Source organism: Amblyomma americanum, chromosome 3, assembly GCF_052857255.1.
Source record: "Amblyomma americanum isolate KBUSLIRL-KWMA chromosome 3, ASM5285725v1, whole genome shotgun sequence".
In the NCBI taxonomy this organism is placed as follows: Eukaryota; Metazoa; Arthropoda; class Arachnida; order Ixodida; family Ixodidae; genus Amblyomma; species Amblyomma americanum.
The window spans coordinates 196,820,379-196,846,939 of record NC_135499.1 but is presented as its reverse complement, the minus strand read 5'-3'; the positions used below and the strand labels follow the sequence as shown (position 1 = coordinate 196,846,939).

Here is a 26,561-nt window from a genome sequence, read left to right as displayed (position 1 = left end):
GATGTTTATCTGATCACTGTTCTTTCATTTTATTTCTTGCCTTTCTTATTATTATTTTGTAAACTAGCCGTAGGAGTTGAATTTAATATCTGTTTAATTCATGCCCGTAGATGCTTGCCTGGTGCGGGCAAGAACTTGGCTTGGCATTTCTAATCGCAAGAGCTCTCTCTTTGCAACGGTGCTCGCAGGACGGCGCTGCATGCAGCCGCGTGCGACGACAGTGTGCTGTGCCTGCAGACCCTGATCAAGGAGGGGGCTGACATTAATGCCACTGACTGGAGGGGCCAAACACCGCTCATGATGGCCGCCGCCCATGGGAGCTGCAAGTCCATAGGTGACCCTAGCTTTGCCATTGCCTCGCTCTGGGCTGCAGTGTGTGAGCAAACATTGGCTGCCTGATGATACTTTCTTTTTTATTGTGCTTGCGTGTGTTCTGAAGAGAATAACTAAGAAAAAGTAAAATTTAAGGTGCAGTCATCATTTATTTTTGTTTACACCGCTTTGAATTCTCTCAACTTCTAGGTATCTTGTTACTGCTGCTAAGAACAGGATGCGTGTGTGATTTTTGGTAAAGTGGTTTGAGCACCCATCCTAACCTGATAGCACTCTTCATATGGTGACAGCTTGGGCTGCGTGTGGCCATGTGTCCATATACAACATTGTTTAAGGGGAGATGCAGCTTCCAGCAATATTTTAAAAATTTATTTACCATATTCGAAATAATACTCTGAGCTCTCAAAATTGCACTGTTATATCTCCTGGAAATCTAAAATACAGTAGAACCCCTCTGTAGTAAAAACTCTGATATAGTAAAGCGAAACTGCGATGCCATTTTGCCTTCCATAGACATTAAGTCTTTTTCTGGTAAAAAAATAAAAAAATGGCTATACTAAAGAGTGTCTGGCCGTGACGATGTACCCCCTGTGGAATGATGACAACGCATCACGCGCGAGGGCGACATTTGGAGGTAAATGCATACCAAAAACAATAAAACGGCGTTTTTTTTTTTTTAGATAGCTTCACCACCGAGCTTGGAAGCTGTGAGGAGAACCCAACTTCTTAAAATCCTTGGGGCCATGAGGCAAAGCACACAGCGTGCACAAAAAAAAAAAGTAAAGCTGGCTATGAATGCAGAAAGAAGGAGGCGCGGGTTGCTGAGAAAGGAAAGACAGTAAAAATGCAGTGAAGAGTAGGGAAGGGAAGAAAGGAACGAACATCATTCGCAGCAAGGCAGCATGAGACACTGGGAAGCGGCGGCAAGAAATGGAGGCGCTGCAGCGTTGTGTGAGTAATACCGCCGCGCCTCGACTGTGTCGTGTCGATTGTTTAACTATTGCCTCTTAAACGACACTAAGGCTGCATAAAATGACGCCGTGTTCACGCAAAACTTCTGTTTTTCATGAAATCAAACTCTCGTTATACTCATAGCCAGATCATATTTGTGCAAATGCGGTACTTGCTCAAGATGTAAACAAAATTGGAAACTTGATAACATGAAATGTGATTACTGAAAATGAGTAATTATCACATAAAGGGACAATAAGAGCAGAATGGAAGGTATTTGTTAGTGTTTCTTTAGTTAACCAACACTATTTAGTAAGTAGCCAATTAATTACTAGAGAGCATCCTCACAGCCATGCCATCACCAGCAACTGATATAATAAAGGCCATTATATAGTAAAGATTCTTGCTGCCCAATTCACTTTACTATAGAAGAGTTCTACTCTATATCTTCTCTGAACCTTGTAAAAGGCTGCAGAGCTAAGAAAATGTGGAAAAATGCTGGTTTAACACTCATTGCATTCTTGTTAGTGTGGTGCAGGTCAAGGCATTCTTAGAATTTTTTTTTTTCACAAGGCACGAAGTTTTGTTTTGAATTTTCGTGAAGCAGTGACTATTGAAATATCTGCAGTGAGAAGAAAATTTCAAAGGAGAAATTTAAAAGACACAAATTTGAAGAACGAAGAATGTCATGACCTGCGATGTGTCCCTTGGCATGCAACAAAACAAACGGGGTCAGAATAGATACAATAATCGGAAGAAATCTGCTTCACTGGGTGAGCATGTAGTCAGAGAACCGAAACGGAGAAAAACTGCAATTGTTCAAGTGTCTCTTCTCAATGCATAGCCACCTCTCTTCAGGAAAAAATTTTTTAGAGGACTTCCCGATGGATTTCAGTGATAAACTTAGGGACAGCATAAAAAATGAAGCATACAGTTGTGTACAACAGTTACCAAAAAAATCAACTGTTTAGCCATTCAGGATTTCAAAGCCGCGTCCCACCTTAAGCCAAGGCAGAACAATGCAGTATTTTTTGGAAAATTACCTTGTGTTCATCCTTTCTTGTATCGTAATGCTCATGTACCAAAGCTGATGTGCCATATTTGTTTTGCTTTTACTTTGTGGTTGTTGGCTGGATTTATTACAAATTCAAATCTTATGCTTGGCCGCCGCAGTGGCTCGGCTGCTGGCCTGAAAGACGCGGGTACGATCCCGGCTGTGTGGTCTCATTTCGATGGAGGTGAAATACTAAGGGCTCGTGTACTGTGTGATGTCAGTACACGTTAAAGAAACCCAGGTGGTCGAAATTATCTGGAGCCCTTCACTATAGTGTCCCTCATAGTCTGAGTCGCTTTGGGATGGTAAACACCATGAAACCAAAACCAAACCAAATCGGTTGTCTTTGTTATTAATGGCACTTAATCAGTAGTTTTGTCACATTTTTGTCTTTCAGAGGCCTTATTGGAGCTGAAGGCAGATATCGTTGTACAAGACAACAAGGGTAACAGTGCTCTTCACCACGCATGCTTGCAGGTAATTGGTCTTTGTTTCTCTGAAATGTGGCATTTCCTTTGTGGTATTTAGTCGTCAAGATAGTGCTTAAGCTTGTCAGTCTCCCTTGTTATTCTAGGTCCCTTACGACAGTGATAAGTGAGGCTTTATTCTTTTCGAAATAACAATGGGCCTTTTATATGCTAACACTTACATGTGTTGTTGGGAGTCCATTTATAATAGTTTAGATATAGAAGCTTGGACTTCGGTTTATAGAGTTAGACGTAGAAAAACCAGCTCCTTGCATCCAGGTAGAAGCTACAGCCTTGGCTTCAATTAACATCGCACCTTCACTGTGGCACCATTCGATAGCAGTGTTTGTAGCCCTGTCCAATTTCTGCAGTAGAATATTATTGGGGAATCGAATAAAATTGTTGCTTTCAGGTACTGCTGCAGAAGAATCTAAACGGTAGAGAATTTTTTTGCAAAAATAGATGTGCACTCCTGTAAGGACAGCCATACGACTTTGTTTCAGCAACAGAACCTCGTTTATGCGACTTCCAGGGGACTGCACAAAGCCTTCGTATATAATGTGTACGTCATATGATTGGAAAATAGCATCATATTAGCTGGCTTGCTGGCATAATGGATGCACTTATTAAGTGTAATGAATGCACCAAATATTTCGGGTGTCAAAACAATTTTTCCCCCTTTGTATTGGAGGAAAAACACTAAGGCACCCGTGTGCTGTGTGATGTCAGTGCACGTTAAAGATTCCCAGGTGGTCGAAATTATTCCGGTGCCCTCCACTACTGCACCTAATTCTTCCTTTCTTCTTTCACTCCCTCCTTTATCCCTTCCCTTACGGCGCGGTTCAGGTGCCCAACGATATATGAGACAGATACTGTGCCATTTCCTTTCCCCAAAAAAACAAATATTATTATTATTATCCCTTTGTATTACAAATATACTGTAAAAACCGGAATATAGGTCCACCCCCTCAACTAATAGATTCTAAAAAATGAAAAAAAAAAATCTTTTTCAATGGAAAAAGTACTGAAAGACACCCTTACCTTGAAACAAATGTGACTTGACAGGATGCACAATGGTGACAGTATTTATTTTCATTTAAATGCTGCTCGTATGTACACCCGGCCAATTTTTTAACAGTATCGCGCGCCGATCAACTCGCGTGCTTGTTTCTGGCACACAGAAGTACAGCGCCGTAGAGCAAAGGCCTTCCTCTTCATGAATCGCCGCACCCAGGATGGCGAGCCCTTGAATTGCGCCCTCTTGAGTCTAGAGGCACGCGCGATCTCTACTGCTTTCTCGCAGATGCTTTCAGCAGGCGCAGCCAGCAATCTTGCACGCAGCGCAACATTTACTTCCAATTCTGGATACTCTGCGGTCCGCATCTCTACCGTTTTCACCCGGATGCATTCGGCAGTCGCAGGCAGCGATCTTACAGTGCAACCTTTCCTTCCAATTCTGGATGCGCTGTAGTCCGCCCACAAAATGATGTTTTCTTCTGGTTGCTGCAAGTTGTAATACGCAGCCTCCGCCTGTACTGAATGCTCTTTTCGGATACTCCGAATTCGCGCTGTGCCGCCAGGTCGCAATGAGCTTCCGCGTACTCAATCGCGTTTTTCTTGAAGGCGATGGTGAATTGCTGACGGCTTCTGCTCATTTTGAAACAAAATGTGAAAAAGCAGCCTCTAACCTAAATAGCTTTGAAACTACGGAAACGCAAAATGGCAGCACTGCTGCTGATTGTGATGGAGGGACTCTGTTGAGTTCAGTCGCCCATTGTTGCAAGTCTTCAGTAGTATTTCCGCCAATGACAGGTATATAAGACGGGGGTCGCATTTTAACCATGGTTTTTTGAAAAAAAGTTCGACCTATATTCCGGTTTTCACGGTACATCACGGACAAAAGTTAGTGGGATGCAGATTCGCGGGAAAAAATCTTTTTCCGTAAATCCGCATCCCTCAGACTTTTGTACATGACTGTACATACTTGCAAACGTTCACCCTTACAAATATACTTTTCTTTTTCCTATGAGCATGCATTGTGTTGAGGTATTTCAGCATCATCGAGACATGCACGTGCACTCGCATCACTGCACATTAACCTTTTGACAGTTGAATTTTTGCTCAGAAAGCATGCCCGCATGGTCGATTTTTCTTGAGACTTCAGAATTAAAGAATGTACGTCCCTTGCGCTTACAGTGGAATCTCGTTGATACGATTCTCACGGGCACCGAAAATAAAAACGCATTATCCAAAAATCGTATTATCCAAAACGGACTCCTAAAGATCGCGAACAATACATACTTGGCACAGAACTTGCTTTTATTAAAGCACTTTAAAATAATCCGTCACTTTGCGCTGCACTTTTTGCTTTTCGAGGTCCTGCAGCAAGCTTTTTTGGAACTCGTAAAAACGAGTAGCAGTTTCCTCACTGAGCTCCGCAGACGCGACAAAGCCACGAAGCCCGTCCAAAGCTTCGAGTGCACCGTCAGTATTTAATGGCCGACGATCGCTGCTGCAATCTCCGGCGTCTTGGTTGTCATCGTCGTCGCTCTCCTCTTCAGCGGTAACATCTGCAATGATGTCTTGGACGGTGCGCAATTCACATGTCGCCAGTTGGTCATCCGCCGATACAAACTCTTCCGGAGACGCGTCGACATTGAGGTCACCCCAGTCCGGGATGTCAATCTCTGCGCCGTCATCTCCATTTTCCTCAGTATCGCCAGGTGCACAAAAAAAGCCACACTTCTTGAAGCAGTTGGCGATGGTGTCGGGTTTGACGCGATCCCATGACATCGCCAGAAAATGGATGGCATCAAGAAGATCCACCTTCAAGCTAGCATCTTTCCGGTCAATCTTGGCCAAAAAGCGTCTGACCAACAAGCTCCTAAAGTGAAATTTCATGTTTCTAATGATTCCTGCATCTAGGGGCTGCAAATGGCTGGTGCAGTTGGGCGGCAGGAAAATTACTTTTACGTTTTGCAGCCACGAAGTATCGACAGGGTGCGCGGCACAATTGTCGAGAAATAGAAGAATTCTACGGTTCGCGGCACGCATCCGGGCATCCAGAAGGGTGAGGAATTCTGTGAAAAGGGCTCCGGTCATCCATGCCTTCTTATTCGCTTTGTAAATGACAGGAAGGCGTGGGTTACGCGAAAAGCAGCGTGGCTTCCAGTATTTGCCAATGACAGTAGGCTTGAGCTTCTCGGTTCCATCAGCGTTGCAGCACAACAATACGGTGACTCTTTCTTTGCTTTTTTTTCCGCCTTGACACGTCTCACCTTTTATGCTGAGACTTTTCTCGGGCTGAAGGTTGATGAACAACCCAGCTTCATCTGCGTTGAACACGTCCCTTGGCTGGTACTGAGCAATCACCGCCGGCAGAGTCAGAAGCCAGTTGGAGACCTGATCTTGGTCGGCAGACTTCCCTTCGCCGGAAACTGTTTTATACGACAGGCCATGCCGTGTTTTAAAACGATGGAGCCACCCGCCCGAAGCTTTAAAATCTTCGATGCCCAACAAGAGTGCTATCTCATCAGCTTTCTCGCGAACAACTGTCCCGTCCACGTTCACGCCCGCTGCCCTTACTTCCCTGAACCATGCCAGAAGAACCTCTTCCATCTTGCCATGCTGGGCGCCCCTTGTCTGCTTCACGCCGGCGCCGAAGACTTGAATGTTCTTCTGAATTTCTTCTCGCTTGCCGACGATCGTGTTCAGCGTGGAGACAGGCAAACAAAGTTCGCGTGCCAGGTCGACACGTTTCTTCTGCGGATTTTCGTCGACTTTTGCGAGGATGTCGAGTTTTTCTTTCAGCGATAACGCTTTACGCTTTCTAGACATGGTGAAGCGCACGGGTGAAACGCGGCACCAAAACAGAAGAAACGATAAGGGCGAAGTGCAAGCTGAACGCTCCAAACACCAAAATGGCAACAAGAAATGGCAAGCACAAAGCCAACAAAGCCTACAGCATCGTCAATGCATGCGCCAATCACTGCTTCTTGGTCACGTGATTTTACCGTGAGTACTATGTCTTAGGATAGATGGCGCTAAAAACCTTCGGTGCGCTTCGGTGCGTTTGGTGTGCGAGCTTGCGAAAATTGCTCCCAGAGGCCGCCACACTGCTGCAGGCGCTGTGCGGAGGCACGGCCGGACTCTAGCCGAGCCGAGCCAGGCCGAGCCTCGAGCATACAAAGCGCGCATCGCCGCGTCTTTAGTCCGCCGTGCCTGTCGTTTCGCTCGATGTTAATTTCAGTAGCTCTGCCCACCCGCTGCAAAGGACTGGTTCTGATGTCATTATCATACAGAAGACGTTTCCGGGATCGTATTATCCAAACCGACGTGGAAATACGATCGTATTAGCCGTACAAAGATGCATTTACCTGTATAGGGCATCGGCTGGGAACGAAAAAAAAAAAAACGTATCATGCCGAAAAACGTATTTAGCCGAATCGTATCAACGAGATTTCACTGTACAGGGAGGTTCACATTGAATGTGCCTGTGAGCACCTACTACAAACACGATTGCTCTCCTAATTGAACAGCAGTGACCATGTGGGATGCAACCACGCCACCATACATGTGCGACAATGATTGTCAAAGGGTTAAGCGGAGAATACATAGGCATCGCCATGCAGTGAGTCGGACAATGACCAGAAATATGACTACTCCGACTTGTAGAAGATATTTCATGACTCACGATGAACCCGTGCCATTGATCACCATCATATGGAAGCTTCACCACCATGCAGTAGTGCCTCATTGCTGGTCAGCTTGTCTCTGCGTGCTGGGCATTGGCACCAGAAATTACATAAACGAGGTGCACCCTTGTAAACGCTTCCTGCAGCTACATGCTACCCAGTGGGATACCAGGCGATGGCGGACTGGAAGCACACTGCTCGCAATTTGTCGCTAGGCAGCAGGAGCTGGTTTGAAATGAGGCAGTGCTTATTATAAATAAAAGGTCTAATCTGGTTATTAATCTTCCATCAAAACAATATTCTGGCTTAGAAGTTAAGTCACAGTTCATTTTTGTATTGATTTTCGCAGCAAAGTCAGTGGGCAAAGCAGGCCAGATGAGAGAGACCTCGCACTACCATTCACAAAGGGCATACACAGAGCACTGTCGGTGTTGTTTCAAACTGTCATCCAAAACGTCATTGTGCTTTGTCTGAAATGACTAATCATGCATAGGAGCCGCCGCGGTGGCTCAGTGGTTATGGCACTCGGCTGCTGTCCCGAAAGACGCGGGTTCGATCCCGGCCGCGGCGGTCGAATTTCAATGGAGGCGAAATTTTAGAGGCCCGTGTGCTGTGCGTTGTCAGTGCACGTTAAAGAACCTTAGGTGGTCGAAATTTCCGGAGCCCTCCTGTACGGCGTCCCTCATAGCTTGAGTCGCTTTGGGACGTTAAACCCTCACAAATCAATCTAATCATGCATAGGTTAGCACTGCTATGTGCATATGTGTTATATGCCTTAATTCCGATATAAAATAACTTGGAGCATTGAGACATCTGGAAGTAAAGTTCTCTACGAGCCTGTTTTATTCCAGACAGTTCCCACAGGTGATTCATTTGAGCTGAGGTGGGTAAAATCTGGTGTCGCATAATTCATACTTTGAATGCGTTATCTCTCTAAAGATTTGATGAGCCCATGCTAATTCATAGTATATTACAGGTTGTGAAAAAGGCAGATGCATGTTTAATCGGATTCTGCTATATGTATGCGTCTTTGTCAGCATAAAGTTTAGCTATGTACAGTTGGCAACCGATTTTTCGGACTCTGTGGGACATGCAAAATGGTCCAAATAATCACATAGTCTGAAAAATCCATGGGCTTAAAAAAAATCACGTTTCCGCAAAAAAATTGCGTTTAAACATTTCGAACTTCACCGCTTCCCAAATTTCGTTTGCAAGTGATAAAATTAGATTGTATTTGAGCCAGAGTCGTACTTTCGTCATGTGTGCGCTGCCTCGCGTCACGAATATCAGCTGTGTGGCATGGCCACCAGTCATGGAATACATGCATCGCAATTAGCGAAAGCAAAAGTCTGTTTCCTTTGGTGACAACCGTCTAGAAGACAGAGGGAGAGAACGCACAGGAAGGAGCAGGCACCTCTGACTGCACCCCCCCCCCCCCCCCTTCCAATATCCCCCATCTACCCCACACCAGGGGCAACGGCATATAAGCCGTGGCAGGTGCTGTAGCTGCCCCCCCCCCCCCCCCACTGTTTTCAATGCAGTCTCATGCCATAGCTCGCGTGATGGTCAAGCCATTTTATACAGTTGACTCCGTTTAAATTCGAGATGGTGCCTTTCACGACAGCAAAGAACTGGTTGCCTGTGAAAGTGATGTCTGCTTGTTTCTATATTAGGTCAGAGAAATGAGGCGGTCAATTAAATTAACTTATGGTCGAAAAGCGATCTTGACTGCCATCTATCTTAGTTCGAAAAACCGAGCTTTTTGGGCTCAGTAGAGTTCGAAACACCAGTCATGAATATGTACACATTCCTGTGAGATGCGTGATTGTCTGCAAAGTTAGAAATATTGTGCAAGTCCAAACAATTGGTCGACTGCTGTAGTGAGATAGGAGAAGTTGAAACAGCCATCAATGTCTTTTTCATTGCTAGAAACAAGAAGGTGCAGTGGCCACAATACTGGAGAAAGCAGACTTTTTGAAGCTTATCAACATGATCAACGATGACATGAAAACGTAAGTACACAGTGCTTGTCACCTACAGTGTAAGTCATCTATTTTTATATGTGCATAGAACATGTCACGCAGTTGGGAGCAGTTCAGGTGGACATTTCCTACTTACGTGCACATCTTTAGTAATCTCTCTAAAATCCATTTTCAAAGTTTTATTTGCAATCTCTGTGAGCATACTGGCTTGAACTTTCAGGAGACTATGGCTTAGACACTATGTATCTAAAAACTTCAGCACTAAAAAATAGACTAGTCCAGTCATGCCTGTAATGGGACGCTTTGTTTGCCAAGACGTGTACAAATAATGAATATGATGGCTCTTTCTTTTTTTTTTTTTTGCTCCTGACTGGCCTAAATCCATAATGTTAGCCACAGGTCATTTTATATGTAGTCTCTCCCCTTCATTATATTATTGCAGCATTTGCAGCATAGCAGCTAAAGCAATACAATATAATTTTGATATTTAAGTGCACTTCTGACCAGGTTAACCTTGTTGCATCTTTCGATAATCTGTATGTGTTGGCTCTGTAACGCTTTCAATCTTAGAGTAGTCAATCATTCACGCAGTCATTCTCCTAATTCGCTGCCGAGCCATATCCTAGTGCTTGAAATGCCCATGGTTCACCCATAAATGGTATCGCATCTAAAATGCCTCTTATTGCTGTGTTGCTCCTTAAGTTTTTGGTGCATATCCAAGTGTACTTTGCTTGACGGTGAATTTGATGGCTGAAAAGCAAAAAGAATGGTCTTACTACCAGTTCAAGTGTAGCTAAAAGGCTACACTGCAAATGGGTGTAATCTCGATGCTGATATGATTAATCGAAGTGTTGATCTTGTAGGCCTCTTCATGTTGCTGCAAGTAATGGCCTGATTGATGCAACCCAGGCGCTACTCCTCAAAGGTGCTGATGTGCTTGCCACGGATGTCAATGGTTAGTGCAATCCTTTCAAAGGGCTTTCCTTAGCTAAGCAGTGTAGGCACGTGTACCTTGGTCATGGTGTCCCTGTGACCTGCTGTTTCGTATAGTAATGCATATAGTGAACCTTCGTTATTTATGCTCAGGGGCACTTGGAGGCTTTTATGTATAGTGGAGGGGAGTTGATTGCGTGGCTGGTGCCTACCTGCTAATCTTTATTGTACATCAGGTGTTTAGTGCAATATCGCTACAAATTCATCATGTCTTTCTTCATGTTAGATGCTTGCGATTTTTTTCTAGCCTCTATGCTGTTTCTTATCTTTCAATTATTACCAAGGTCATGGTTCCGCTTGTAGTATGCAAACAGTTATAGAGTGGCTATGCTATGATGACGTATGAGACGTAAAAAGCCTTTTTACTAGTCTCTGTTCAGATAGATTCCTAAAAACGAGATGGAATTTGTAATAGAAGTGAGGGCGTCAAGAATAGCTTGCAAAAATCTCCCTTTTTCAAACCGAAACTCAGAAAAGGTTGGTTATTGCAAAGTGCTAGACGTTACATAAAAACAAACACTCGGAACCACTGGATTTCTTAGTTATGGCATTTGGCGGCTCGCTGCTGCCTTTACAAACCGTATCATATGGGCACACATATACTGTAACACCTAATTAATTCTAAATCGTTGGGACCGCGAAAAATGCTTGAATTAAACTGGGTTCTCAAGTTCACTGATCACAGCAAAAGAATGAGACCCAGGCAAAAAATTCCGCTGCCTGAACCGGCTACCTTTATTGGATTAACTTTGCGATTACCATATACTGCCGCGTAAAATTCAACCCTCCAACTCGTAGCCCCCAGCTGCTGTCTTAAAAAATAGTTGATTCCAAATACAAGTTAACGCGCACACCCCCTGCACCTTTCTGCGCTTCTCCCGCCGCCATACTCAGTTTTGTAGTTTCCCGCGGGATGGTATCATGGTGCGCACGCAAACTCAAAGAAATAAACACATAACTATGCAATCACATGAATGACAGTCTGAAGCTGATGAAGATCAAAAGCAAAAAAAAAAAATGCCATTCCACCCAGCCTTCCACACTCGCGTACGGCCCGACTAATTAGCAGCAAAGCGAAATGTAAACGGTCCTATAGTTCCGGATTCCGGCGCGACGGGCGCCCTGGGGATTATCGGAAGCTTGCTGTCGCGCTATCTACCGCCAGCACGAAAGAGCCAGGTAAATGGCACGTAATTCGAATTTTCATTAGTCATTGGTAATTTGGCTGCTTACTAAACATATAATGTTGGTTTAGAGAAATATCTTCCATCTTGTTCTTATCATTTCATTATGTTCTAATGATTTATCTTCAGTTATCAATTTTTTGTATTATCACCTTTTCAGTTTAGTCCATGTCGTGTGGAAGTACCGCATTTGCAAGTATATATATGGAAACCAAACCTTTGAATGAACTGGGCATCGTCTTCCGCAGCCTCAATGTCTTTTGAGAGGCAATTGTTAAGAAACGTGCGGGACACAATCGAGCACGGCATAACCACCCATGCAGTGCCGCCGTGTATCTGCTTCCTACCGCCGCTGCTTCGTGCTTCATGCTACCCAGTACTGCGAATGTTTTCCCCCTTTTTCTTTCCCTACTCCTCTCTGCCCGTTTATTCTTTCCTTTCTTGGTGGTCCATGCCGCCTTCCTTCCACGTTCACTGCCAGCTTTACTTGTTTTTTTTTTTCCTCTTGTGCACCATGCACTGCCTCATGGCTCCCCAAGGCCATCAAAAAGTTGGCTTCTTCTCACAGCTCAATAGCCGTGTGGTGAAGCTATCTCAAAAAGTGTTTATCATTTGAAGTTCATGCCCATTTTACCTCTGACTTCTTGCCTTGCGATTATGCCATACCTGTCTGCGGCGCTCAGATTACCTATATTGTGATCGTGCCGAGACTTATCATTCCACTAGAAGTACGTAGCCATGGACAGGCACTCTTTGCTATAACCGTTTCTTCACTAAAGATGCCTTTAAACGAAAAAAATCTATGGTCATCTGTGGAAAGTGAAATGGCACCACAGTTTCACTTTACTATAAATCTTACTACTACCAAGGTTACTATAGCAGGGTTCTACTGTATTTGCACAGTCCATTTAAATCTGGCCGTGGTGTCATGCACAGGCAGCTGTCGATTAAATAGAGTGACCGTTGCTTGTGGCCAACCTGCATTTATGCACGACGTCATGCAGTTGTTGTGGCAGTGATGCAAGTGTCGCACTTCAGGAACAGTCTGATGCTATACTTGATATGAAACCCGGAAAAATTTGTGAAAGGTGCAGCACATTGTGCGTTCACTGATTCATTTTGTGTGTAATGTGTTAATGATAGCATTTTTGTTGTCATCACATGAAAGCACTACTGATGTCAGAGGTGAAATTCTCTGATTAGTCAAGAGAGGCCACTTTGTGACATGATCACAACCTGCACACCGCAGCAGGTGCCAATTAGTAATTGGTTGAGAGAAGTCACATGACCTTGTGACGTCATCATAACCTGCCCACCAGATTGTGAGCAGTCTTGTGTCTAGAAAGCAACTTAGATAAAGAATAGAAATCAAAAATCAGAAGAAAAAAAATGTGATATAGTATGTAAATGTTGGTGCCGATTTTCAAATTTTGAAAAATAGGTCTACTTAGAATCGTGTAAATACGGTATCCGTTTTACGGAAACCGTATTCAATATTATAAAGTAGGAAATGCATGTTTTTGTTTAAAATATTTAGAAACAATTCAATATAGCCAATAATTTGCACTCTCCATGTTAGCTGTAATGGGGTTTCTCTGTATATGCTGCACTTGCTATATTTCTTACATTCAAGCACCTTTGCACATACGGCCTCCCCGTCTTTCTATCTTCCCCTCCTTCCGATATTCATGCCCCGCACTTCACGTGAGTCCGAAGGCAGCTTAAAGGATTTTTTCGTATCATCTTGCGCTTTGTTTTTTAGGCCACACACCTGCACTTTCCTGTGCCAGGAGCAACGAAGTAGCCGAGTGCCTTGCTCTTATCCTGGCTGTGATGCCCTCGTCAAGTCCCTTCCGGATGGATGGTTTCTCACGTGAGTTGTGCTTTCTTTGTCACTGAAGGTTTCTGGAGGGAGAGAGAATGGTTTCTCATGGGTTTTCTGCAAATAGCTGTGAATGTAACGTCACAGATTTTTACGTAGCACTATGGCAGCATTATCATGTAAATTGTTTATTTCCTCTCTGTGCTAGAGTATTAGGGCGTTGTCTGCTTGTCAGCGTTAATTGAAACATTGGTAGTGTGTCTCATAGTCTCTAATTTTTGTACAGTAAAAAGCTCGTTAATTCGAACTTGAAGGAACCAGAAAAATTTATTTATTGGATGGCCATAAAAAAAAACTTAACTGCTTGCATCACATTAAACCTATTTGTTGAAAGACCAGTCACTGGTTGCCTGATTTTGAGATGAGGCTAGCGCTGCAGTGACTGTTTTTCACGTTTCCATCAATGCTTTGTTGCATTCATTCTGTCGGGAGCATCGAAGCAGAACTGCTACAAAATCGTGCCTCCCACATCCTTCACGGTGCATCATGGTAGAGCTCTGCCACTGCCATGTTAACACTCCTCCCAAGCGTCACCATTATATGTGACAAATAATAGTGAATGGCATGTGACGAGCGTACAGTTTCAATGTACTGGAAGAAGAGAATCACGCAGGCGGAAACTAAGGAAACGGCTTAGTGGCGCCAAAGCTGCGAGAAAAAGGGGAGCAGTGGAGAAAACACCAGCAACGTGCCACTCGGCGTCTGGTATGGTACTCAGCGCTTTAGGTTGGTTGGTTGAGCTGCTGTCAATGCATGCTGGCACAAAGCTCTTAAAAGCCAAACTTATACTAACCGGTCAGACTATTCTTGCCGACAGGGCCGCCCATTTGTCGTCACGCCTGCTGTCGCGCATACGTCAGAGATGTGCTCTAGATTTAGTAAAACCTTGTAAGCCTTGTAAAGAAAAGTGGAGAGCCACACGTCAGCACGCTTGGGCTGCTGTGCTTGCGAGTACAGTGCAATCCACAGATAACGATGCTGAGAAAACCGGAAGATCCGATTGTTAGAACCAATTATCGTTATATCTGGACCGGCAGAAAAAAAGTAAAAAGAACACACCCATGTATTCCCCCATGCATTCAGGTATTACCCCAAGCATGTAGCCACCAGCACCGGGGCTTCTGTCAAGGGCACACAGCGTCTTGGCGCGCTGCCAAGTTCCCCGAGCAAGCCACCCCCACCCCCTCCAGAGCTCCCATCAAAAGATGACCATCGTGATGATGTTACACAGTGATGATGTTATCGGCGCGCAGATTCTTGGTGCACTGCCAATGTCTGCACTGCGGACAGCATGAAATGGGGGAATGCATCAAGAAAACCTAGCGCTTAGAAAAAAAAGGTAAATTCTCAACCATCTCACCAACCAAAATTGGGGAAAGGGGAGGGGTTTGGAGATATTGCCTTGCGCTTAGTCGGTGCAACTTTTTACCCAGTTCATGAACGCACAAATGGGCGGAAACTATGTTTGTGTGAGACAGCGTTGCATGGCGGCCGCCAAGCAAGCTCCTCCCTCCAGCGATTGTGACGACGATAGCTCTCGGTTCCCAAGGCCATAGGCAATGCTCCCCCACAGATTTAATCGCGCTGATCTGTTCCTGCAGTTTTTACGTCATTCACTTCAAAGTATTATTTTTATCAAAGTTTTGGGCAAATTTCGGTCATAAACACGTTCCGGGCAGCCGGAATCCTATCGCTGTATCCGTTATTTCGCCGCTAATTGTATCGTTGTACAGTAAAAGCTCATTAATTCGAAGTCGAAGGGGACCGGAAAATTGTTCGAATTAAGCGAAGAAGTTTGAATTATCGAATGGGTGCTCGAATGAGCGGTCATTGCGCCCCGCCACGTGGGTAGGATCCGAAGAAGTCACATCTAGACTCTATATCGCGAGCTAGGCGCTACTACACATTTCTGGCGGGTGATTCTGAGAATTAAATTCATGCGGTCCTAATGGCAAATGAAATAAATTGATCAGCCAGTTATGCACCAGAAAAAAGTACTGGAATGCATTCACGTGAGCGGCTAGCTTTTGTGCTGGATTATAGGATGCTATTTATGCTCCAAAACTTGTTTATTTACGGGGCAGGGTTGTCAAAATTAAAAGTAGTCAGTGATGTGCATTTGCTTGCGTTTTTTGTGCCGAGACTCCATCAGCATCATTTGCAGCTTGCCTAAGAGCTCTAGCGCAACGTCCGAGTTCTCATTGGCAGATAAGTAGCGCGCTGCAACATCGAGCGCCAACGCTACTTCACATGCACTACATGCACTTGACAGTGGCATAGGCTCGTCGCCACAGTCGGGACTCATCACTGTCGACTGTGCTCACTGCACGAGAGCCCTGTGGCGTCTGCTGAAAGCATGCAGCCTGAATTATATCAGCGTCACTCAAGGTCTCCAATGTCTCCACACTGCTGTCCACGTAGCTGTCCACCAACAAAAAGCATCGCGGCGGAGCCTGAACTGCCATACTGTGCTGTGTACACCACATGATGTGACCTATTGACCGCGGCACAACGGAAACCCTGAACGGCTTGAGCCGGAGCATCGGGGGCACGGGCTCCGCCAGCCTCGTGTGCTTGGATTTTTTCTTTTTCATTGTTTTACATCTCTAGTAAATTTGCATCGCCTTGTATTCGCTATGGGTCAACTTCTATCAGCAAGCAGCAGTGTCAGCCTGGGGCTCCTAGTACGGATTAACCATAGCGGATGCCTACTTGTTCAAATTATCAGGAGTTTTCCCCCATTGAATTACACAGGGCTGTGCCGGGATCCAGGCCTCAGCTCGAATTAACGAATTTTTACTGTATGCGGTTTATTTTTACATAGGGGCAATGCGAGAATATATGAGACAGATACTGCGCCATTTCCTTTTCCCAAAAACCAATTATTATTATTATTATTATTAATGGGAGAATTGATAGATCTAAAAAATTTGATAGTTATAAGCGATATATCATTATATCTGGTATCGTTATAAGTGGATTCCACTGTTTATACAGAGTATGTGCTCTTCAAGTAAACATTGTGCAGTGGTGGGAGACCTGTGCCAACTGTGCCAACCTGCACCATTTCAATAAATCTGCTACTTGCTGCTACAAAGAGGGGCTTCTTGGAAAAATTTCACCAAGACTAGCTGTTGCCAGCACTAGGTGGTTTAGGTTTCTGCCCAATACAAATTGGAGTCACTGCATCCCTCTGCCATTTAAGGCAGAAAGTGCAACCGACAAAATCTAATACAATCCTCTTTAGAGCAGTCTTGATGGTAGAGTCAGTGAGTGTGGGCCTGTGCTGAGGCCTGTGCACATTTGCAACTTTGTCCCGGCCGGCTCCAGTGGTGTGAATAGCTGCAGTGTCGCCCTGGCATCCAGTGAGGTGGCTTGCACTCTGGCTCGTGCCCTTCTCGCATTCGAGTCGATGGCATGATCTTGTCGACATCACAGTGGAACTCTCGAAACTAAAGGGAAGCTTTTTTCAGTTTAGCTGACTCTGCATATTGCACCGCTGTGATGACACATGGCCAAAAGCGAAACCCAAAGAATCGGAAACATGTGAAGTGAGTGATGACGGCTGTTCACCGCTGTACTTAGTTGAAGCCCATAGGAATGAGGGCTATCAATTTGTCTTGTTTAAAATTTGTCATCAATTTGTCTTGTGATAAAAATTTCGTTTTTTTTTATTACCGTGTGCACGTTAAGGTAGGAACACTGATTACTAAGGAAGCCCAGAAAATGCGTGGCAACCAAGGTAGTTATGCGGCATCACTTGGTAGTTTTGTATTGTGAGTGTGTCCACGTGAAGTAAATTTCTCTAAAATCATATGTCGGCTATCCACATATCTTAACAGACAACAGGTTATTGGCATGAATGAAAGCACCATTTAAAAAGTCTAAAACTGGTTATAAATGAAAGCAGTGGCTGGTCACTGGCATACCAGTGGATTCAGCACACCGTTGATTGTGCCATTTATTCCTGTAAAATTTATGCTGTTTGAAGATATGTGTAGTTTTTTTATTTTTGCTTTCATATTGTTGGGTAGGCAAAACTGAGAAAAAGCGTGGGAAATACACATCCCGCAGGGTCAACGTCCGACGTTGTTTGTTTCGGATTGTCTGCCCCCGCACTAGGCATTCTTCCCCACTCCAGATATGCGGCGCCATTGCTCACATATCGTCGCTCCATTCATGCTCGCAGAAGGCAGCAAGATTGGAACACATACGGGTATTTATTAATTTATTTATTTAGAAGAATACTGCTAGTCTGAGAGCCAGTTTTTAAGCAGTAGTAGGCACACAAGGCATACATAGGGCCAAAAATATTTCGTACGTAGGATTAAATATTTCGTACGTAGGATTGTAACAAATCACCATGAAGACAAACCAGCATTACGCCAGCAAGCAGTATGTTAGATTGTAGAACACAAAAATATATTTAGCCGCCACGGTGGCTGAGTGGTTACGGCACTCGGCTGCTGGCCTGAAAGACGCGGGTTCGATCCCGGCCGTGGCGGTCGAATTTCGATGAAGGCGAAATTCTAGAGGCCCATGTACTGTGCGATGTCAGTGCACGTTAAAGAATTCCAGGTGGTCGAAATTTCCGGAGACCTTCACTACGGCGTCCCTCATAGCCTGAGTCGCTTTGGGACGTTAAACCCCCCATAAAAATGTATATATATATATTTCAAAGGTTGAAAAAAAGGGAAAAGGAAAGAAAAACGAAAACATGACAAAGGAACACAGACAATCCAACTTGACCCGCCGTGGTGGCTCAGTGGTTAGGGTGCTCAGCTACTGAGCCAGAGTTCCCAGGTTCGATCCCGGCCGCGACGGCCACGTTTCGATAGAGACGAAACGCAAAGGTGCCCATGTGCTGTGCGATGTCAGTGCGCATTAAAGATCCCCAGGTGGTCGAAATTATTCCAGTTACGGCACCTCTTTCCCTCTTTTCTCTTTCACTGCCCCCCTTCCTCCATTCCCTTATGGTGTGGTGTCCAGTGGTGGACACAGCTGAGATGCTGTGCCATTTCCTTTCCTCAAGAACCAATTTCCAATCCAACTTGATGATACGGTCTGTGAAAAGAAAAATACCTAGCTGGTCGTGATAAAGCAAGTAAAAAAGTTTAATCCGTTCGTGGCCAGTGCCTCGAGTCCAGGCTTTCCAAGTTTCCGTCTAGTAAAGGGGGTATACACATAAGCGATGTAATTCCTCCCTAAGTTACGGCGGCTGCGTACACCTCACGCCTTTGAGAGCACTCGCGGCGGCCGCAGCTTCCGGTTTTGCTCTGGCGGCCGCCGCCGACCAAGGAGGAGACCGTTCGTTCAGTCCCTGTCTCCCCGGGAGATGTGGCCTCCCGCTCCCGTCTTTCTTTTTTTTGGCTGTTCCCCCTCGGGTTTCTTTTCTCTTATCTCCCCTCCTATCCAGCATCTATTCTGTTTCTCCCATTGTCTTTTTTTTCACCACAACCCAGGCAAGGGGGCATTGTTTTGTCCCCTTCCTTCCTTTTCGACCCCTGCCCCTCTGCCTCCGCTGCCCGGCCGCTTCGCTCGTCCCTGTCGGCGCCTCCCTGCTGCCCATGTGAATCGTGAATCCAAGAGCAGGGGCGAACGTTGGTGAGGCGGTGATATCGCTCACCTCCTCTCCACATCCATCCGCGCCGACCGCTCTAGAGCTGAGTTGGGGAAGTGCACCAGCTATATGAGTTATAAATTAACTTTACTGGCTTATGTTATACGTTTTGAAGTTCGTTGACGTTCGTTTGTGTGTAGGGGCCTCAAATAGCTGCAGCGTATTCCAGTGCCGATATGATGCATGTTTTATAGGCCAAAAGTTTTTTTTTTTGACATGACCTGTGTGCTCCATCTCTTGTCACTAGTAATTATTACTCCAAGGTATTTATAACTTAATGCTATAGCTAAGGCATGGTTGCTGAGGCAATATGTGAAGTTTAAAGTTTTCTTTTTACGTATGATTGTCATTGCTTCCTTTCTTTCTTTCTTTTTGTGGCTCATCGTCATTTGCCATGTGGTGCACCGTTCTTGTATTTTGGCCAGAGAGGTGTTTAAATCAACCTGATCTTCGGCGCTCCAGATTTCATTGTAAATTACTCAGTTGTCTGCGAAAAGTTTGACCTTGACGGGGATTTCACAGGCAATGACATCAGCAATCAAAGCTTCTTCGAAGCCTAAAAATCTAATGTCGGCCTGTCTATGATTATCTAACGCTGCAGAGAGATAGATCATGAATACTTTCTGGTAATTGGGTTACAATGGAAAGCCCTTGTTGAAACCCGTGCTGCCGCATATCAACTATTGTGTTACTATCTAGAAAAACGGAAATGTGTTTGGAAATGGTCTTCCAGTGATTTGGCACAAATGCACAAGAATGGGTCTAAAAGAGGTGAGGTGGTTGGCAATAGAGTTTCAGTTTTTGGGATAGGTGTTATTTGGGCTTATTTCCAGTCGGCTGGAAGTGCGGCACATGCAAAAGATCTGTTAAATATGAGGGCCAGGTACCATATTTACTCGCGTAATTTCATCATCATCATCAGCAGCTTCACTACACCCACTGCAGGGCAGAAGCCTCTCCCATTTCTTTCCAATTAACCCTGTTCTTTGCCAGCTGCGGCCTGCAAACTTCTTAATCTCATCCTCCAACCTAACTTTCTGCCGCCCTCTGGTACACTGCGTTCTCTTGGAATCCACTCCGTTACCCTTAAGGATTGTTGGGTTGAGGAAAACGAGAGCGTTGAGACGCCAACCGGACAGCTTTGTTCCAGCCCAGCGAATGCCGGCCCGAGCCCGAGACACGTCCCAGCCGCCGCGAGCCTCACGCGGGCGCACAGCTGCGCAGCCAAGCCACGCAGACGGCCTAGCCACTGCATGTGGCTACTGCCTATAACATCTCCCCTGTCAGAAAAGCAACCTCTTGGGAGGAATGACGCAACGTCCACACCTTGTGTGCCGGTGGGAGGCGTCAGCGCAGGTTTATGAATCTTCTTGAGAAACTGAAGTCGCAGGGGGAGATTCCTCGTAAGAGGCGTCAGCGCAGGTTGTCTGTGAATCTTCTTGAGAAACTGAAATCCCAGGGTGAGATTCGTCATATACAACGTCTTGGGGGGTGTCTCTCCTCTTTCGCAGGCTTGAGAAAAGGGATAACATGGAATTCGATTTCGCCGTATAGTGCCGTTCCCAGTGTCAACTATATATGACCTAGGCTCGCTTGCGGGCGACGCCATGCTCCCTTTCACTTTTAAGTCTATAACCGAGACTTCATCTCCTTCCAGAAGGGTCGGAAGTTGCCGTACGCCATGTCGTCTATCGTAATCTCTTCGCTGCTGTTCGCGGTGTTGGGTTTCAAAATTCCGAAGTTTAGTGGTGTCTGGCAAACGGGGAACAAGCCTTCCGGCGGACGAGAACTGCGGACCATTATCGGAGACTACCACCTCTGGAATGCCGTGCCGGGCGAAAATTGATTTGCAGTAATTGATCACTGTACTAGATGACATCTTCTCTAGGCAACACACCTTTACATCACACTCAAATTTTTGCAACATTATTTGCCATGTTAAAATATTTGGAAACTAAAATCTGTATGCTCCAGAGTACTTCTTAATCAATGTTATTGCTTCAGAATGCACCAGGTTGGAAATTTTAGTGCTCCAGATTGCTCCTAAATCGATGTTCCTCTGCTCCAAAGTGCTCCAAATTGGATATTCCAGTGATCCAAAAATTGTTCCGAGTTGCATTTTACTAGTAGCATCACTGTGTTCAGCACTTCGTGTACTTGGTGGTATGGTTTTCGTGTTTGTAATGCAATGTTTTTAGTTTCTTTTAAAGACTGACCTTGTACCTCGTTGTCTAGGCACCTATTACAAAAATGAGGAATCACTCGTTTTGCCTTCTACAGAGCCCGCTTCTGAAGCAGTCATGGCATGCTCTAGCCTCTTTGAGTCTGCCATTCTGTGATGCATGTAAAGTTGGCTATGGTCTTTTCTGTCTATTTCTTTTCAAGCTTTTTGCTATCCACGGGGTTATGTGCTGTTAATTTGTCTTCTCTCCTTTTTGTCCTTTCCTCATTTGAGTTTGACGGACAGCAGTCAATAGCAGCAATGCAATTCAACCTTCTTGTCATTACTGCTGCAAAGAGCACTGCAAATGTGCGTATAGTGTTGCTTCTGTGGGCTTCTTTCCTGATGGAAGCATCCCCCGTGGTCTGTTTCTTTTGGAAGGTGTGAGCGGCCTGTACCAGCAGGGGGGCCGTCTGTCGGAGCTGCTGAACGATCAGACCAACCACCACACGGGGGCCAGACCGTCTTCTTCCGAGAGCCGGGACTGCTCTGAGCCCTGCCAGAGCTCCGACTCTGAGTACTACTGACGGTTGCTGCTGCCCGCGCTGCTCCTCATCAGTGGTTGCGGTGCAGGCAAGGAGGCTCCTGGGGCCCTCGCTTAGCCTGCTGCAACGCCACTATGGGGCCACTGGCGCTGGGCGGCGAGAAATTGCTACCTTGCTCTTTGACAGCACAGTGTGTAGAACCCTCTCTCAGTCAGCTGGAAACTGCATTTCCAAGCCACTCTACTTGCTCTGTTTATTCTGTTTGTGACAAAATCTTACCAAAATTGTGCCATGGTGGACGGGGAGGCAACATCATTGCTGTTATTTCCATTGGCTCAGGCCACTGAGGTTAATGGATCCTTACTATGTCTCCTCCAAAAATGTCACTTCAAGGAAGGTGGTGAAAATTCCAATGTTGCTGCATTCTTCCTTTATTGAACCTTGTTGCTTCTTTACATCCTGCGAACATAGTAAGACAGTCTGTAGAGATGGAACACCAACTGGCTGGCCTCTTTTTCTTTTGTGCGGCTCCTTCTGCCTTGACCACCTTGAGGCGGCCTTATCTTTGTAATGCCACGTTATGCACTGTGGCTTCAAAAAGCATTTGGATTGCCCTTATGGGTGTGTCTTAAGGCCTGTTAGAGAACTACCCATTGATGTGCACACCTCCTTTGTGGTTGCCATTTTGTTCTGCGGGCCTCCTTCCTATGCAGACAGATATGCATGCCAACACTGTTTTGTCCCCTTTGGCTCTTGTTAGTTTTCCGGGCATGCAGGGGCCCTCCAGATATTGCTTGCCGTGCTGTGCTGTTTTGTTGCGATCTAGGTTGTACCTTTTTTTTATTTCCATACTCTGTAAAGGCAGGTAAGTGAGACAGTCACAATCCTCTCTGTGGCCTCTTGACATTCTCAAGCTGGCTGCATGCCCTGCTCCTTTTTTGTTTGTTTTATTGTGTACAGAGGTCAGACTTTGGTTTGCCAAGACGTCTATGTACCCAAAGACACTCAGCCTGCCTTTAGGAACTGGTGGTTAGCAAGAGACACTTGGCCTTGCAGTTCTACCTTGCTGTTTGTTATCAACTCCTCCGGGCATCCCAGTGCAGCAGCAGCCGGCGGCAAAAGTGCTCTTTCTGCCGTCCACAAACCAAGCCTAGACTGCACCTGACATTGCCGCCATTGCCACTGTCTCTATTGCCTCTCGGAAAGCAGAAGGTTTGATGATGCATTCCACCGCAAACGGGTTCTTTGGTGGTCGCATTTCTTGGATTTTGCTGCGGTGGCAGTTTTTGTCAGTGCAGCAGCTTTGCAGAAGTCCAACAGTTGACAGGAATGCTCATGTTGGCTCTATTATTGTTGATGTTCGTGTGTGCTTGCCCAAGGAGAGCAGTGCACAGAGCCAGCGTAGGGCATTGCGCATGTCCTTTCTCCACTTTTGCCTTTCTTTTTAGTCTTTTTCGTTTAATTACAAATATATTACTCGTCTACTAGTCCCCAGCGTAACATTAGTATGCCTCCTTTGTAGAGTTATAGGGGAAGAATATGCAAGTGTAGTATAGCTTAAAGTTTATCATCGCTTTGGTGTTGGCAGTTGTACGCTTGCACTGCTTTGCAGAAACCAAACACAAGTGTGCTTTCGTTCTCCTTCTTGAGTGTTTTCTTTCCCCCAGCCTTGTGCATGTAAAGGGAGCGCTGAATTCCTTGTGGTTTGTGGTGCCCTGCTTTCTTTTTTTGCCAGGTTTCTTTCGGAGGTACCTTGCTGGCTGCCTTTATACACAGTTGTGAAAGCTAGAGCTGATGCTGGTAATGCATGTGCATAGTGGTGTGGTGGAGTGTGTTGCTCTCTGTAAACTTCACAAAGCAGTTGGGGAAACTGCACATACCAGCAGTGGTGTCTTCATGTACATTGCATGTGAGCTAGTGGTTTGACAGTATTCACGCGTGAATATGACGAATTTCTCTTGCTGTATAAGAGTAGTACTGGAATTCAGTGTTACAATTGGTTGCTCAAAACTGCAAATTTAGTATACGCCTGCATTATTGCATGTTACAGATGTTAGTGCATAGAACATACAGAATGAGAGCTAATAGCTGGCAGGTGCTACAGATTTATGGTGGAAAACGCCAGGCAGCTTCCTTGAGAAGTGTCATGTGAAGATGGCACTTCTTAAGGCATTTTCTTTTCATGTGTTACCACACCATTTTCTGTTGTAGCATCCAAAGAAGAATAATTGAACAGCACACCCGAGGTACAGCTTCGATGCTGTCAAGTCTCACGCACTACATATGTGCAGCTTAAGTAGAAACAGAGTTACTTTTGCTGGAAATAACTAGCTCACTGGCACCTTACATGGGGTACATGTGTAGAGGAAGGGCTGTAATATAAAGTGTGCGCCTTGTGAAATGTTTTTATCTTTAGGCATGGGTGTGCAAATGTTTAGAGTTTTAAGAATTTAAGTAACTCTAGAGAGATCAGTGTCAAAGTGGTTATGGTGCTCAACTGCTGACCCAAAAGATGTGGGTTCGATCTCGGCTGCCCATTTTGATGGAGGCAAAATGCTAAAGGCCCGTGTACTGTGTGATGTCAGTGCATGTTAAAGAACTCCAGGTGGTCGAAATTATCCAGTACCCTCAACTACGGCATCCCTTAAAGCCTGAGTCGCTTTGGGACGTTAAGTCATATAAAACCAAACCGTTTGTTTCGAGGAAGTAGGATCCTGGGACCTTTAATCGCATTTGCTGAAATCATGACAACGCAAAAAGAGGGAACAATGGTTGAGGGGGAAGCCTCGGTCTGATAGCCAACGTTTCTATGAGAGGACTTGTCTTCTTCTGGGAAAGTCCTTTTGTCGAAACATTGGCTAGCAGAGTTAGGCTTCCCCTCAAATCTTGTTCATTTTGTTTTGTGTTGTCAAGAATCCCATCTTTCTTTCTGCCCTCTCTCTGACGAATTCAGTAAGGCTGTCTGTATTCCCTGCATTCAGCATGACTGCCAGCATTATTCGTGCCGTTAGTATTATACATGACAAAAAATGTTAATGGGTGGGTTTCAAGTGGTATTCATTGTGGTAAAAGCTGTCTGGCCAATCGTAGATATGTAGACTCGGCAAATGTAGAGTTCTGAAGCATGGCCAAACTTGGGAAGGTCACTTGTGTGATATCGGGGGTGGAATTGATTGAAGCTAAGTTGGTTTTGCTGAAGGTTGTGAAAAATGGCATGAAGAACTGGACGTCTTATAATTTCTGTTCTTCATAATCGAAGGCATGGGTAGGGAATAGCCCCAAAGAAAGCCAAGGGTAACTGGCCGTGCTGTTGGAGCATGATCAGTAGTCATTGTGCTGTATTCTCTGCCATATTGGGTTGTTTTGGTTCTACCAGTACAGAATTAGTTTTGTTGCAGTCTGTTTTGTGCGCCGTAATAAAATTTTGGTAGACTATTAAAAGTGGGTTACGTAGCTTTTGAATTCCAGGCCACCGTAAGGCTAATCCTGCCTGTTCATTTATGCCACCACCGCCTTCACTCAAGAATATGTTCGGCACATATCGCTAAAACACTTTGTGCATTGGCTGCCGTGGTGGCTGAGTGGTTACGGCACTCGGCTGCCGGCCCGAAAGATGTGGGTTCAATCCCGGCCGCAGCGGTCGAATTTTAATGGAGGCGAAATTCTAGAGGCCCGTGTGCTGTGCGATGTCAGTGCAGGTTAAAGAACCCCAGGTGGTTGAAATTTCTGGAGCCGTTCACTACGGCGTCTCTCATAGCCTGAGTCGCTTTGGGACGTTAAACCTCCATAAACATAAACTTTGTGCATTGGCCTATTGCTAGACCTATGTGGGTAGAGCAGTGTTTTACTTAAGATCAGAACAACTTTAAACCTACTAATTTGGTCAGAGAACTCAGAAGTTATTGCGTGATCTTTCTAAAATTTTTGCAGAAAAAAAAAATTGTATGAAGCAAAAGTATAGTAGCACTTTTTGGACATCTATGGTGGGAATTGGTGATCCAAGATGAGGTATCATTTTCTTTGGATTCTTGAGTGCAAATGCGGGAGTACTTAACTCAGAAATGCAGTCCTAAATTTGCACAGAGCATAGGCTATTTGGCACAATTTTGCCTTTGTTTTTTTTTTTGCATTTTATGATTCGAAAAGTTGTTGAAAGGTACTTGGTTTGTCCTTTCACGTACTTGTGTCCACTAACAATTTGATAACCAGTATTTGCACACCCATTGCAGTTTGTTGGCAGGAAATATATTTGAGCGCATGTTGGTGCCAGATTGTGTGAAGGTTAGCTCCAGCTTTTGTGAGGCAGTCACATGTGCCTCTTACAATGCTTGACAGTTACAGCAATAAGAAGACATTCCTGCATTTGGCTTTAAAAAGAAATGCTGCATGTTTGTTTGTATTTGACGCATTCCTTCGTTTCGCCGCATTTTACTTTGTGTTCTGAGCATAATTTATTGCTCTTGCTTGGCGGTCGTGTAAATATGGTACATCTGGTGATACTGTGTGTATAGTATTAACTATTATTTTAGTTTCGTGTACCAAAGCCTCAACCAATGGGCTGCCTAACCCTGGGCATACGAACAGCGTGGTCGACACGATGTTGTTTTAAATGACAGCCATATTTTTTTGTCCCTTCCCCGTTCTCGATTCCTGTGATACGCACAGCTAGTTGAGATTCCTCTCTGTGGTTACAGG

The 26,561-nt window shown here is 45.1% G+C and overlaps 1 protein-coding gene across 2 annotated transcripts in view; it reads left to right on the top strand.

The window, feature by feature from the left end:
- Positions 1-25,796, top strand: part of LOC144125805 (uncharacterized) — a 75,256-nt gene extending 49,460 nt beyond the window's left edge. For both annotated transcript variants that reach the window (XM_077659513.1, XM_077659514.1), the window contains 6 exons: positions 189-334; positions 2,736-2,815; positions 9,429-9,511; positions 10,345-10,436; positions 13,421-13,531; positions 21,763-25,796. In XM_077659513.1, the coding sequence (XP_077515639.1) occupies positions 189-334; positions 2,736-2,815; positions 9,429-9,511; positions 10,345-10,436; positions 13,421-13,531; positions 21,763-21,908 (658 nt within the window). In that variant the 3' untranslated portion in view covers positions 21,909-25,796. The remainder of the gene's footprint in view (positions 1-188; positions 335-2,735; positions 2,816-9,428; positions 9,512-10,344; positions 10,437-13,420; positions 13,532-21,762) is intronic.
- Positions 25,797-26,561: the final 765 nt, after the last annotated feature.